The sequence below is a fragment of the Ipomoea nil genome, unplaced genomic scaffold, assembly GCF_001879475.1.
Source record: "Ipomoea nil cultivar Tokyo-kokei standard unplaced genomic scaffold, Asagao_1.1 scaffold0302, whole genome shotgun sequence".
In the NCBI taxonomy this organism is placed as follows: Eukaryota; Viridiplantae; Streptophyta; class Magnoliopsida; order Solanales; family Convolvulaceae; genus Ipomoea; species Ipomoea nil.
In genome coordinates this window covers 3,142,479-3,154,677 of record NW_017616730.1, presented here as the reverse complement: position 1 = coordinate 3,154,677, position 12,199 = coordinate 3,142,479, and the positions used below count along the sequence as shown (strand labels likewise).

Genomic DNA, 12,199 nt, shown 5'->3' with positions numbered 1-12,199 from the left:
CCACACAGGTAGCCGAGAGGATCGGCTATGATCTGGCCGAGGTAAGCCTTTTTAGCCATCCATTTTTTGTGCAAGTGCCTTCGACCGGGCTAACCCCGACTGTTTTGCCTTTGCAGATCTCCCGAGTGGCCCAACTACTGCAGGGTCGGGCCATGCTGGCCGAGGAGGCCGACCACCACAAGAAGACGGCCGCCCGTCGCCTTCTGGAGGTTAAAGAGCTCCAAGCCGAGCTCGAGAAGGCCCAGAAGGCCTTAAAGAAGAGCGAGGAAGACCGGGTTCTTGCAGAGAAGGTTGCCCAGCGGGCGATCGGCGAGAACAAGGAGTTGAAGACCCGCCTGGAGAACCCGGAGGAGTTGGCCCATTCGGCCTTCAAGGACGATCAGATCGGGTCGGCCTTCCTCACCGCTGCTCGGAGGACCAAGGTCGGGGAGGACCTGATTCTCTCCTTTGGTCGGTGGGCCTTCAAGGCCGGCCAAAGGAAGATGTTAGAAAAGGCCCAGAAACGGTTGGGGGAAGCCCTCGAAGGCGACGACCTCCAACTCGTACTGTCTGCCCTTCCTCCCGACCTAGCTGACCCTGGCCCCTCTCCCTTTGCTCCGAAAGAAAGAGCAGCTGAGCCCGGTGGAACATCTGCGGCCACCCCGAGCGGGAAGGAGACGGCTGCTGGAGCTCGGGAGATGAAGAAGTAGAGTAGGCTTCTTTGTACCGGGCACTCCATTATATCAATGAAACTTATTTTTGTTAAACTCCTACTGTTCGTTCTTTCTTTTCGAATTTTTATCATTAGTCGTGTAAACGCCGACCCTTATTGCTCGACCTCGTGGCCTTTTGGCCCGGCTTTGCACTGCTCGATCCGTTCGACATCCGACCTTATGGCTTTATAGCCCGGTCGTACGTCCGAGATTTCGACATCAAACTGGCCAACCTGATCAGGTTTATCCGATCTTCAGGCCTTGTCAAAATTCTTGAAAATAGATTCGTCCTGATATTGACCTACCCGACCAAGTTTACCCGGTCTTCAGGTCCTGACGAATTTTTTGGAAAAACAAGCCCCACGGTCAGGATATACCGAGCGATATGGGCCTAACAACACTTCATTTGTCCCAGCCCCCACACTATTGTGCCCTCGAGGCACGAGTGGGTGCGATAGTGGACAGAAGTTGAACGGATCGGGGTATTGTGCTGAGAGCTCCTGGCTTCCCCGATCAATGGCGTGACTCGAATGTCCGCCGATGTGGAGCGCATCTGACCGGTCGATAGATTCGCCCGGTCGGTGTAGCTTGGAAGATAAGCTGACCTGCATGCAATGGAGATATAGGAAATAACCGATCGAGCCGCCGTATGCAAACGGTCGAGCAATCACCGATCGTATATACATTAATCCTTCCCGCTCGCAGGCGGTTTAGTAAATATTTACAAACATAGGAATTTAATTACAAACGACGACCGGGACCTACACGCAGGTCAAGCCCCCTCTTCGTCCAAAAATTACAAAAAAGAGGCTTAATGCCTAAACATAACGAGGTGCTCGGAATTCCAAGTCCCCTCGATTACCCGACCAGTTGTCGTCTCCAATCGGTATGTACCCGGGCGTACAACCGCACTGATGATATACGGCCCCTCCCAGTTCTGAGCTAGCTTTCCGCCCTCTAGAGGTTGACTGGCCTCCCTTCGTCTTAGAACGTAGTCCCCGACCTGAAAATAACGAGGGTTGACCCGAACATCTTTAGAACTCTTGACGCGCTTCTGATACTCGGCTATACGCCGAGCGGCTAGCTCTCTTTTTTCTTCGACCCCATCGAGATCCACCGCCATAGCATGTTCATTCTCCTCGGCATTGTAGGTTCTCTCTCGATCAGTCGGGATCCAAGCCTCGATCGGGAGTCGGGCTTCAGCTCCGTAAACTAGGGCGAAAGGGGTCTCCAGAGTAGCTTCCCTCGGGGTCGTCCGATAAGTCCATAAGACATATGGCAACTCATCGGCCCAACTACGACCAGCCGAGTGTAACTTCTTTTTCAGACCTTCCAAAATCGTCTGGTTCGCATTCTCCACTTGACCGTTTCCCTGAGGGTAAGCCACCGACGACCGGACGTGAGTCGTCCCGATCGTGGCCAAGAAGTTCTGGAAATACTGGCTTACGAATTGACGGCCGTTGTCACTGATGAGATGCACGGGCACACCAAAGCGGGAAACCACGTTGCGCCATAGGAAGCGAGCACATTGCTGAGAGGTAATCGTGGCTAAGGGCTCGGCTTCTATCCACTTGGAGAAGTAATCAATGGCGACGATCACAAACTTTCTCCGGCCAGAGAGCTGAGGGAAAGGGCCCAAGATGTCTACCCCCCACCTCGCGAAAGGAATTGCGGTCGTGACCGGTTGATAGAAGGTTGCCGGTCGTCCAGGCATCCGGGCGTACAGCTGGCACGTCTCACATTCCCGAGCTAACTTTTCACAGTCTAGCCGGAGGGACGGCCAATAGTAGCCTATCAGCATGATACGACGGGCCAGGGATCGGCCTCCTTGATGTGAAGAGCAAATTCCCGAGTGCAGTTCCTTCATAACTAGATCGGCCTCAAATGCGGTCAAGCAACGCATGAGGGGGCCTCCATACGATCGCCGATATAGACGACCGTCCAAGACTTGGAACCTTGGGGCTCTAAGCTTGGCCTTCCGAGCACGCTGTGGGTCGTCTGGGAGGCGACCGTGCTCGAGGTACTCCTTCAGATCGGTGATCCAACTGTCATCCGCCGGTTGGATGGGATTGACCGGTAGCCGGTGAATACTATGCCTCGGGATCACCAAGATCCGAGCTATCTTCGACATGTGTTCCGGGGCGTCTTGAGCTAATTTGGATAAGATATCTGCATCGGCGTTATCCAATCGGGGTATGTGCCGGACGGTATATCCCCGGAACTGAGCAAGCTTCTCTATGGCAAGATCTCGGTAAAGCTGCAGACGTTCTCCATTGATTTCATAATCCCCGAGAACTTGCCCGACCACGAGCGCGGAATCTGTCTGAGCTCGGATGTACTCAGCCCCCAAGTCCCGAGCGCACTGTAAGCCGTTAACGAACGCTTCGTACTCGGCTTCGTTGTTGGTCGGGTGGAACTGGTACATGAGAGCAAAGTAGACCTTGAATCCTTCCGGGCTCGTGACCACCACTCCTCCTCCTGCCCCTTTCTTGCTACTCGACCCATCAGTAGCTAGTGACCACCACTCAGCCTCGGGATCCGCAACCTCAGGAGGCCGGGTATCCCGGGCGGTGCACTCAACCAAGAAGTCCGCAAGAGCTTGACCTTTAATAGCCGGTCTTGGTCGGTATTCGATCGCGTACTGGGTCAACATTAACGCCCATTTGACTAGGCGGCCTGATGATGAAGCAGTTCGGAGGACTGGCCCGATCGGCTGATCGGTCAACACGCGAATTGCTCGACCTTGGAAGTAGGGAGCCAACTTCTTCGCGGCAATGTATAAGGCATAGACGACCTTCTCTAACCGGGAGTACCGGAGCTCGGGACCATGTAGCGCGTGGCTTACATAATACACCGGTCGCTGGACCCCTTCCGGATCGGTTCGGCACAGTACTGCGCTTACTGCACGATCGGAGACGGCGAGGTACACGTCTAGCTCTTCTCCTGGCTCGGGCTTTGAGAGCACAATTGGTGACATGAGATACTCCTTCAGCTCGTCAAAAGCCGCTCGGCAATCTTCGTCCCAGACGAATCCATTAACTTTCCGCAATACCTTGAAGAAAGGTAAAGCGCGCTCGGCTAGCTTGGAGAGGAACCGGCTGAGGGCTGCCAACCGACCGGTCAATTGCTGGACTTCCCGAACGGTGGAAGGTGGCTGCATGTCCAGAATCGCTTTTACTTTGGCCGGGTTAGGCTCGATTCCTCTCTTGGTCATCATATAGCCGAGGAACTTGCCGGTCTGAACCGCGAATGTGCACTTGGTCGGGTTCAGCCGCAACTGGTACTTCCTCATGATCTGGAAGCACTCCCGAAGGTCCCGAGTGTGGTCGGATCGGACCCGACTCTTGACCAGCATGTCGTCGATGTAAGCTTCCATCGTCCGGCCCAATAGATCAGCAAAGAGCATGTTGACCATCCTTTGGTAGGTCGCTCCTGCGTTTCGGAGGCCGAACGGCATCACTCGGTAACAATACAGCCCATCCGGTGTTACGAAGGCTGTCTTGCTTTCGTCTTCATGGTGCATCATAATTTGATGATATCCCTTAAAAGCATCCATGAAGCTCATTAGCTCGGCCCCGGCCGTCTCGTCGACCATCTGGTGAATGCTCGGAAGAGGATACGGGTCGAGCGGACAGGCCTTGTTGAGGTCCGTGAAATCGATGCACATCCTCCATGCTGGGGGCTTAGGAACAAGAACGATATTTGCCACCCACTCGGGATAAACCACCGGACGGATGTGCTCGATCGCCGCCATCTTTTTGACTTCTTCTCTTACAAACTCGCGGCGATCGGAGGAAAGGTGTCGTGTTTTTTGCACGACCGGTTTAGCTGTGGGATCGACGGCCAATTTGTGACAGATGACCGACCGATCGATCCCGGGCATGTCTTCGGGCCCCCACGCAAAGATATCAGCATACTCCCGGAGTATGGCCAAAACTTCCGCTCGAAGCTCGGGGGTGAGGGCTCGGCCAATCTTGATCTTTCTATCCGGGCGATCCTCGGATAAGGGAACTTCTTCTATTTCTTCGGAAGGCTCGGGCTGCTCCTTCCGTTCCTTAGCCTCCTCTTTGGCTATGGTATTCACCCGGGAAGATGGACCGGAGTCACGTCTATTGACTGCTCGGGTGTAACACTTCCGGGCGGATTGGACATCGCCGCGGACCACGCCGACCCCGTTGGGGGTGGGGAATTTCATGCACAGGTGGGGCATAGAAATTATCCCACAGATCTTCATGATGGCGGGTCGGCCCAAGATAATGTTGTGGACGCAATGGAGGTTGACCACAACAAATTCCAGCTCCGTTTGGATCGACTTTGGAGGCGTGCCGATCTCGACCGGGAGCGTTATTTTTCCCTCGGGGTAAATAAGAGCCCCGGTAAATCCTGACAGTGGTACACCGACCGGAGTCAGCTCCTTCCTGTCGAGGCCAAGCTTCTCAAACACGTCCAAGTATAGGACGTTTACACTGCTGCCCGTGTCAACCATAACCTTCTGGACGTCTGTCCCCTTAACGTCAATCGTGACCACGAGCGCCTCCATGCCGTGATCACTGCTGGTAGGTTGGTCCTCAAGGGTGAAGGTTATGGGTTCCATCTTCTGCCTCTTCCCAGTTCCCCGGGAATCCACTATTGCGACCGGGCAATTAGTCCGCGGTCGGGAAGCATCCTCCAGTTCACCAAAAATGACGTGGATGGTAGGCTTTCCGGACGGGCGGCTACCGGACGGAGGGTCGGGGTCTCGTCGGTCATCATGACGATCATCCCTTCTGTCTTGCCCAGATCGATCAGAGCGGTGATGGGAACGTCTATGATCCCTCCGATCGGTGTTCCTCTTGTTTTCCTTTCTCTTCCCCACACACTTGTCCAATTTTCCCCTGTTAAGCATATCTTCCAATAATTGGCGCAAGTGGGTACACTCCTCCGTGTCATGCCCAGCACATCGATGGTAAGCACAGTGCTTACTCTTGTCAGGGCCGTCTCGATCGGGATGGGGGAGTTTGATGAGATTGCAGGACTGGGCGTATTGCATGGCCTCCGCTGCGGATCGGTTCAAGGCCGTAAATTCTCCAGGCCTGGTGCGGGATCGGGGATTGTCATCTCCCGACCTATGTTCAGCCCGGCCGGCCGGTTTGCGGGACGAAGAGCCGACCTCCTGCAAGCGCTTGACGGCATTCGCCTCGCCGGCGTTAGCATAGTCTGTGACCCTCCGAAGGGCCTCCTCGTAAGTGGTCGGGGGGTGTAGGATGAAGTCCTGATACAAATGTCTCGCCCGGAGGGATATGTGAAGCATGTGGGTGGCGGTCGCATCGTCCATAGGCTCGACCTCCCCGACCGCCGCTTTCCATTTAATGAGGAAATCGGTCAAGCTTTCCCCTTCTAGTTGCTTGGCCTTCTCGAGATACATGTAGGACTTCCTCACCACTTTGGAAGTGATGAACTTCCTCACAAATTTGATCGCCAGGGTCTCAAATTTATCGGTTGATCCCGGTGGCAGGGTACGGAACCACTCTGCTGCCCGACCGGTGAGGGTCGAGTAAAAGGCTCTGCACATCACGGCGTCCGAGACACCCTTCAGCATCATGTTGCTGAAGAAATCATTCACATGGGCCTCAGGATCTGCCCGTCCGTCATAACTCTTCTCCCCGGAGACCTTTAAGTCAAGCGGGTAAGGCTGGGCCATTACCGCTGCTGTGAAAGCCGTCTGGTGCAGGGTCGATTGGTTGACCGGGGGTGTTCCAGGATACGCATTCCTGAGCTGCGCAACTTCCGCCTGGAGATTATAGAGTAATCCTCGGGTTTCATTGAGCTCGGCGGCTTGAGCGGCTTGGGTTGTATCCCGAGCGCGTCGCCGTCGGTGAGATCTCGACCCGCTATACCCGGATGAAGCCTCGTGGCTAGCTTCCTGCATTTGTACGTCTTCTTGCCCGCGGTTCGGGTCTTGGGGTCCCAAACGCTGGCGCATCTCCGGTCGAAGACGATCAAAAGCTACCGCTCGGGCAACTTCTTCAGGGTCCTCCGCTTGAACGGCCTGAGCTGGTGCCTCCATCGCATCAGCACCCCCCGACCCCAACCGCGAATGGGCCGAGCGTCGAGCCCGGGATGCGGACTGACGCTGCGGCTCTACTTGTGCGGTCGGTTGTACTGGAGGGGCGGCGGCTGGAGCTGTATAAGCAGGCGTATATGGTGGATAACCAACCGGGGAAGTGTAGCACAGCGGTTGGCCTGGCCAATACCCATACGGTGGAGGTGGGACCGGGTACGGATACTGGGCGGGATACATCATCGGCTGCTGCTGGTATGGCAGACCGGGTGTTGGGTATCCCGGTTGTATGTAATTCACCGGCTGCTGGGCGGCCGGGTATGCATTTGACGGATGCGGTGGTGAGAGGTTGAGGTTGAGGTCCATCGTCTGACCCTGCTGTTGGGTAGCATAGTGGTCGGAGGAGCTCGCCGCATCCGCCTGGTCGTCGGCAAAGTTATTGTGTGCCCACGGATACATGTCGACGTAATGATCGGGTGCTCGTCAAGACGTTGGTTTCTTGCACGGGTCCCCACGGACGGCGCCAAAATGATACTGCTAATTACACGTAAGCAATATATAACAACACGAGATCAATTAAAGCAAGTAAATATCTTTATTGATCACGGTAAAGGCCCTAAGTACAATCTACTTGGTTGCTCTGAGTGCCGACTGACTGCGGTCGGGATTCTCTAACAACAACCTATCGATCGTCCAAAAGTCCCTTACACTGTAACTACTGTGGGTATTTATAGCCGCTATGCCGGGGACAGGATTCCAGCCGTTCGGCATGCCCTCCACGTAGCCACCACGTGTCGCCCTCCCGGGTGCCCTGTCTGTCGTCGTAGAGAATCGCCACGTGTCTTTCGTCAGCTCTCTCGCCAAAGGGCTACCACTCGGCAGTCGACACCGCTGCTCGGGCAACTCCCGACCGGGTTCTTCTCAAGGAGCCCGACCTGTTACCTGCAAAGACAAAGAGAAACAGACAAAGGCTTCTCGGTCGTGGTGAAGCTAGGTCGGTCGGGATATTCCCTACCAGAAAAGAAATAGTACCCGTTTTGCGCCGTTCCGTAAAAAATAACTCTGTTATTTAGTTTCATTTTGTATACACTGCAGTTTAATTTCAACACAACTACAGTTTCATTTGGATATAACTATAGTCTATAGTTTCATTTGATATTATACACTCAAATATGTGAAAATAAATAACATTTTATATACACTATAGTTTTATTAAAACACAACTATATTATCATTTTGATATAACTACAGGTATACACTCAAATATGTGAAATGTTATTCAGTTTCATTTTGTATACACTGGAGTTTCATTTCAACACAGCTACAATTTCATTTCAATTGCATTACAGGTTCATTTGATAATATAAAAATAATACGCGAGACAGTGTCAGTTTAAATACACTGTAATTTCAATTAATAATTAACACACCAAAAAATACACACTCTATTATCTATAACAGTGTGCCCTTTTTGGACCGTGGTCCATAGTATAATTGCTGTAATAAATATAGATTGGGCTGCCCAAGCCCATGGATTGACATTGCTAAATCGGGTGGTCGATTGGGGGGCCATGGGTTTTGGATCCAACGGTCCAGTGAAAGAGAGCACAGTAAAGAGCGTGTGGCGCGGCAGCAGCGTAACATGAAAAAAAGCTGATGAAGAAACACAAATGATGGAAGTTGAACGGCCATGAAGCTCAGGGTGAAAGCAAAGCAGAGCGTTTCGCTCCAGTCCGTCCAATCGTGGGAGAATTTGCACAAAAAATTGAAATTATATTTTTAGGGTTTTCTCTCTCTTCCAATCCCTAGAGGTGTCTGTTCTGTGGATGAGATGTTGATGAACGTAACAGCGTAGCTACGCTAGCAGGGGACTCCATAGCTTAGCTTAGATTCATTCTTCAATTCCTCATAGGGAGCGAGGCAGTGAGCAATGGTGAACACGAGCTTCTCACCGGCGGTTCAAAGCGAGCTGCTGAAGAAGGGATTCATGGTATGTGAACCGCTGACTATAAAGAACCTCCACCACAGCGTCTTCTATGGCCATAACCCTTTTCAACACAGCCAGCCCCTATTTTATTCACAGCTTTCTTTGTTCATGATGATCACGCTCGTCCTTCGCCTTCTTCTCAGGCCACTCCGCCAGCCCCGAATCATCGCCGAAATCCTAGTAAGTTCCGGCCTCTCCTTTCTCCCCTTTAAATTCTGGATTCTATACATTGTATTGTATGCATAATAATATAGTGAGTTTGATGAATTTCAGGTAGAAATTGTATTATTATTGTAATTTAAAATTTATATTTCAAAATAATTAGGCATAATATATAAACTTATGGAGGTCTACATACCTGTTTTTAGGGTGGTGTGATTATAGGGCCATCGGCTCTGAGCCGCATCAAGATATTCCGGACAAAGTTTTTAACAAATAGATCTCAAAATATTGTAAGAAATATAGGGCTTCTTGGATCGGTTTATTTCTTCTTCCTAGCTGGGGTGAAGACAGATGTTACGGTTTTAAGAAAGGTAGGAAGAAAGCATTGGTACTTAGCGGTTTTCACACTTGTTATTCCTTTGGCGTGTAATATTTTCGTTGCAATAGCTATGAGAAAGTCCATGGGAAAGGAGCTTGCAAAACCTTCTTCCATTCTTGGGATTTCTTCTGAGTTTGCATTAACAACATTTCCAGTTATCTATCCCATCATCAAAGAGTTCAATCTCCTTAGCTCAGAGATTGGTAGGATGGCAATGAATGTGGTAATTATCAGCGATATTATTGGGAATCAATTCTTAACTGCGTATGATGCATCCAAACATATGGATGTCAAGGTTTCGGCTGGCGTGTGGTTTCTAGTTTCGAATTTAGTTTTAATGGTAGCAATCTTTGTAGGCCTTCGACAGGCCATGGTTTGGATAGTGAAGTCGACACCTGAAGGGAAAAAGTTGGATCAGATGTATGTGCTTGGCATATTGTTAGGTGTGATGGTGATTGCATTTTTATCTGATTTTTTTGGACTATCCATGGCCAACGGGCCGTTGTGGTTTGGATTGGCAGTTCCTGAGGGCCCTATTGTGGCAACTATTGTGGAAAAGTCTGAGACATTTGTTACAGAGCTTCTGATGCCAATGGCATATGTATACGCGGGATCCTTCATAGATATATTTGGCATGAGTGGGCATTGGACCATTTTGCGCCCCATGTTCATAATGGGTGTAGTTGGTTATACAACTAAATTGCTTTCTGTTCTGTTGGGTTCTCGTTTCATGAACTTGCCACTAAGAGATGGTCTCACTCTCGGCCTCATTCTCAGTCTCAGAGGCCAAGTCGAAGTTTTCCTGTATATGCATTGGATGGATAGGAAGGTACGTACTCTCTCACTCGTTACTTGTTAATTAAATCTCCAAATTAAAAGTTATGTATTAATCCAAGAGGGATACAGATGATAACGCCTCCTTTTTACTCGATGCTGGTGCTGATGACAATGGTGGTCACAGGCACAGCCACGCCTTTGATCAGTGTACTTTATGATCCAACGAGGCCTTATAGGGTGAACAATCGAAGGAATGTTCAGCACACTGCGCCAAATGCTGAATTGAACATTGTGACGTGCATATATGATGAGGATGATGTACCAGGGGTGATCAAGCTCATTGAAGTCTCCAATCCAACGGTGAATAGTCCTTTCTCGGTTCATGCCATACACCTAGTTGATCTAGTCGACCGAGCTGTGCCTGTTTTCATAGATCATCAGGTTGATCAGGAGGAGCAGACTGACCAATCTTACCCCATACACAATGCATTGAAGCTCTTCCAGGATAGTAGAAGCAGCGGGGGGAACATCAAGATTAATTCTTACACATCAATATCCCCAAAGAGAAGCATGTACCAAGATGTGTGTGAGGTAGCCCTTTCGATGAAGGCTTCTATGATTATCTTGCCATTTCACTGCACTGGAGAAGGGGTGGAGGTGGAGTCTGAAGCAGTTGGTGAATCTGTGGCGTCTAGTGTATTATCACACGCCCCTTGCTCAGTTGCCATATTTGTGGATAAGGGCTTTGCTAGTAGCCACAACATCGACTTCCCCAACAGGCGCTCAATGCATCATTTTGCTTTCCTCTTCTTGGGAGGGGCTGATTCTCGCGAGGCTCTTGTGTGTGCTGATAGGATGGCCGCCAAGCCAGAGGTATCCCTCACTGTCATCCGCTTCCTCTCACACGACGGTCAGGGGGACAACGAGATGGAAAAGAAGCTAGATGATGGACTAGTCACATGGTTCTGGGTGAAGAATGAAGCCAACCACCAAGTTGTTTATAGGGAGGCAGTAGTGAAAAATGGGGAGGAAACCCTCGCTGCAATTCAGTCAATGAAAGATGATTACTTCGATCTCTGGATCCTTGGTAGGAAACAAGGCATAAATCCAATGGTTTTACAAGGACTATCAGACTGGAGCAAAAACCAAGAATTAGGTGTTATAGGAGATTATTTGGCCAATTCAGATTCAGACAGTACATCTTCTATTTTGGTAGTGCAACAGCAGATTCTAAGAGCCCGCGAACCCGCTTATAATGCTTTCATTGGGAGATTGCCAGCATGGTGTCTTTAGTACCTCTCTTAACATTATTACCCAAATAAGCTAATTAAGCATGGTAAATGTTACTATAATTTAACCAACTTGCTCAACTCTTACTTGCTTACTAGGGTCAGGATATAGGATTTTGGATTTTTCCCCAGCCTCCAAATTTTCGTGACCAAAAAACATATAAGTTTTTGGGGTTCTCTTGCTTAACAGCCACATCAATGGTGTTCCTAACAGGAGGATCAACCAGGTTGAACTTAGCAGAGGTATGGTGTCGGTCTCAGGATTAAAGAGTATACATCATGGCCGCACCATTACAAAAAACAATGATGGTAAACATCTGCATTTGCTAAAGAAGCCAAGACAGTTAGCATGACAGACAAAAAGTTTTGCCAAGAATTGAAGCCATTGCAGAATGGATTCAGAGAGGTGTTACATTGTTCTGAGACTCCATTATATTTGAGGATAGATAATGTTTTTGTAACGTTGTTGTGCTGTGTTGTAAATTAAAGAGTGGGTATTTATAGTGATAACAGACAAAATCTGAAATTTTTATTGATGCTAAAGTTCAGAGGAAGCAGATTGGTTTAAGAGGCAACAGGACTTAATTAGTCCAACCACAAGGAGGATTTGGTGCACCCATTTGCTATTCCTTCATATTTCTTACTTCTAAAATGGAAACTTGAATAATCTTATGAACATAATTTTTTTTTTTCTCAGAACAGTCATCATTTACATCTCCATCACTACAAAATTGTTTACTTCAATTCCCCATCAATTGTCATTATTAACAATATCCATTATTTGAAAGTTGAGGAGAAAGATAAAAATGTTACCGATAAGGTTGCATGGCAAGCCTATTGGTGATAAATCTTGGGGGCCTACCGGATATAATCA

The 12,199-nt window shown here is 49.8% G+C and overlaps 1 protein-coding gene across 1 annotated transcript; it reads left to right on the top strand.

Annotated features, from left to right (window-relative positions):
• Positions 1-8,401: 8,401 nt before the first annotated feature.
• On the top strand, positions 8,402-11,944 carry LOC109163001 (cation/H(+) antiporter 24-like). The gene is made up of 3 exons (XM_019311723.1): positions 8,402-8,898; positions 9,087-10,088; positions 10,166-11,944. Exons 1-3 carry the CDS (start codon positions 8,662-8,664, stop codon positions 11,327-11,329), a joined length of 2,403 nt encoding a protein of 800 aa, XP_019167268.1. The 5' UTR covers positions 8,402-8,661; the 3' UTR covers positions 11,330-11,944.
• Positions 11,945-12,199: the final 255 nt, after the last annotated feature.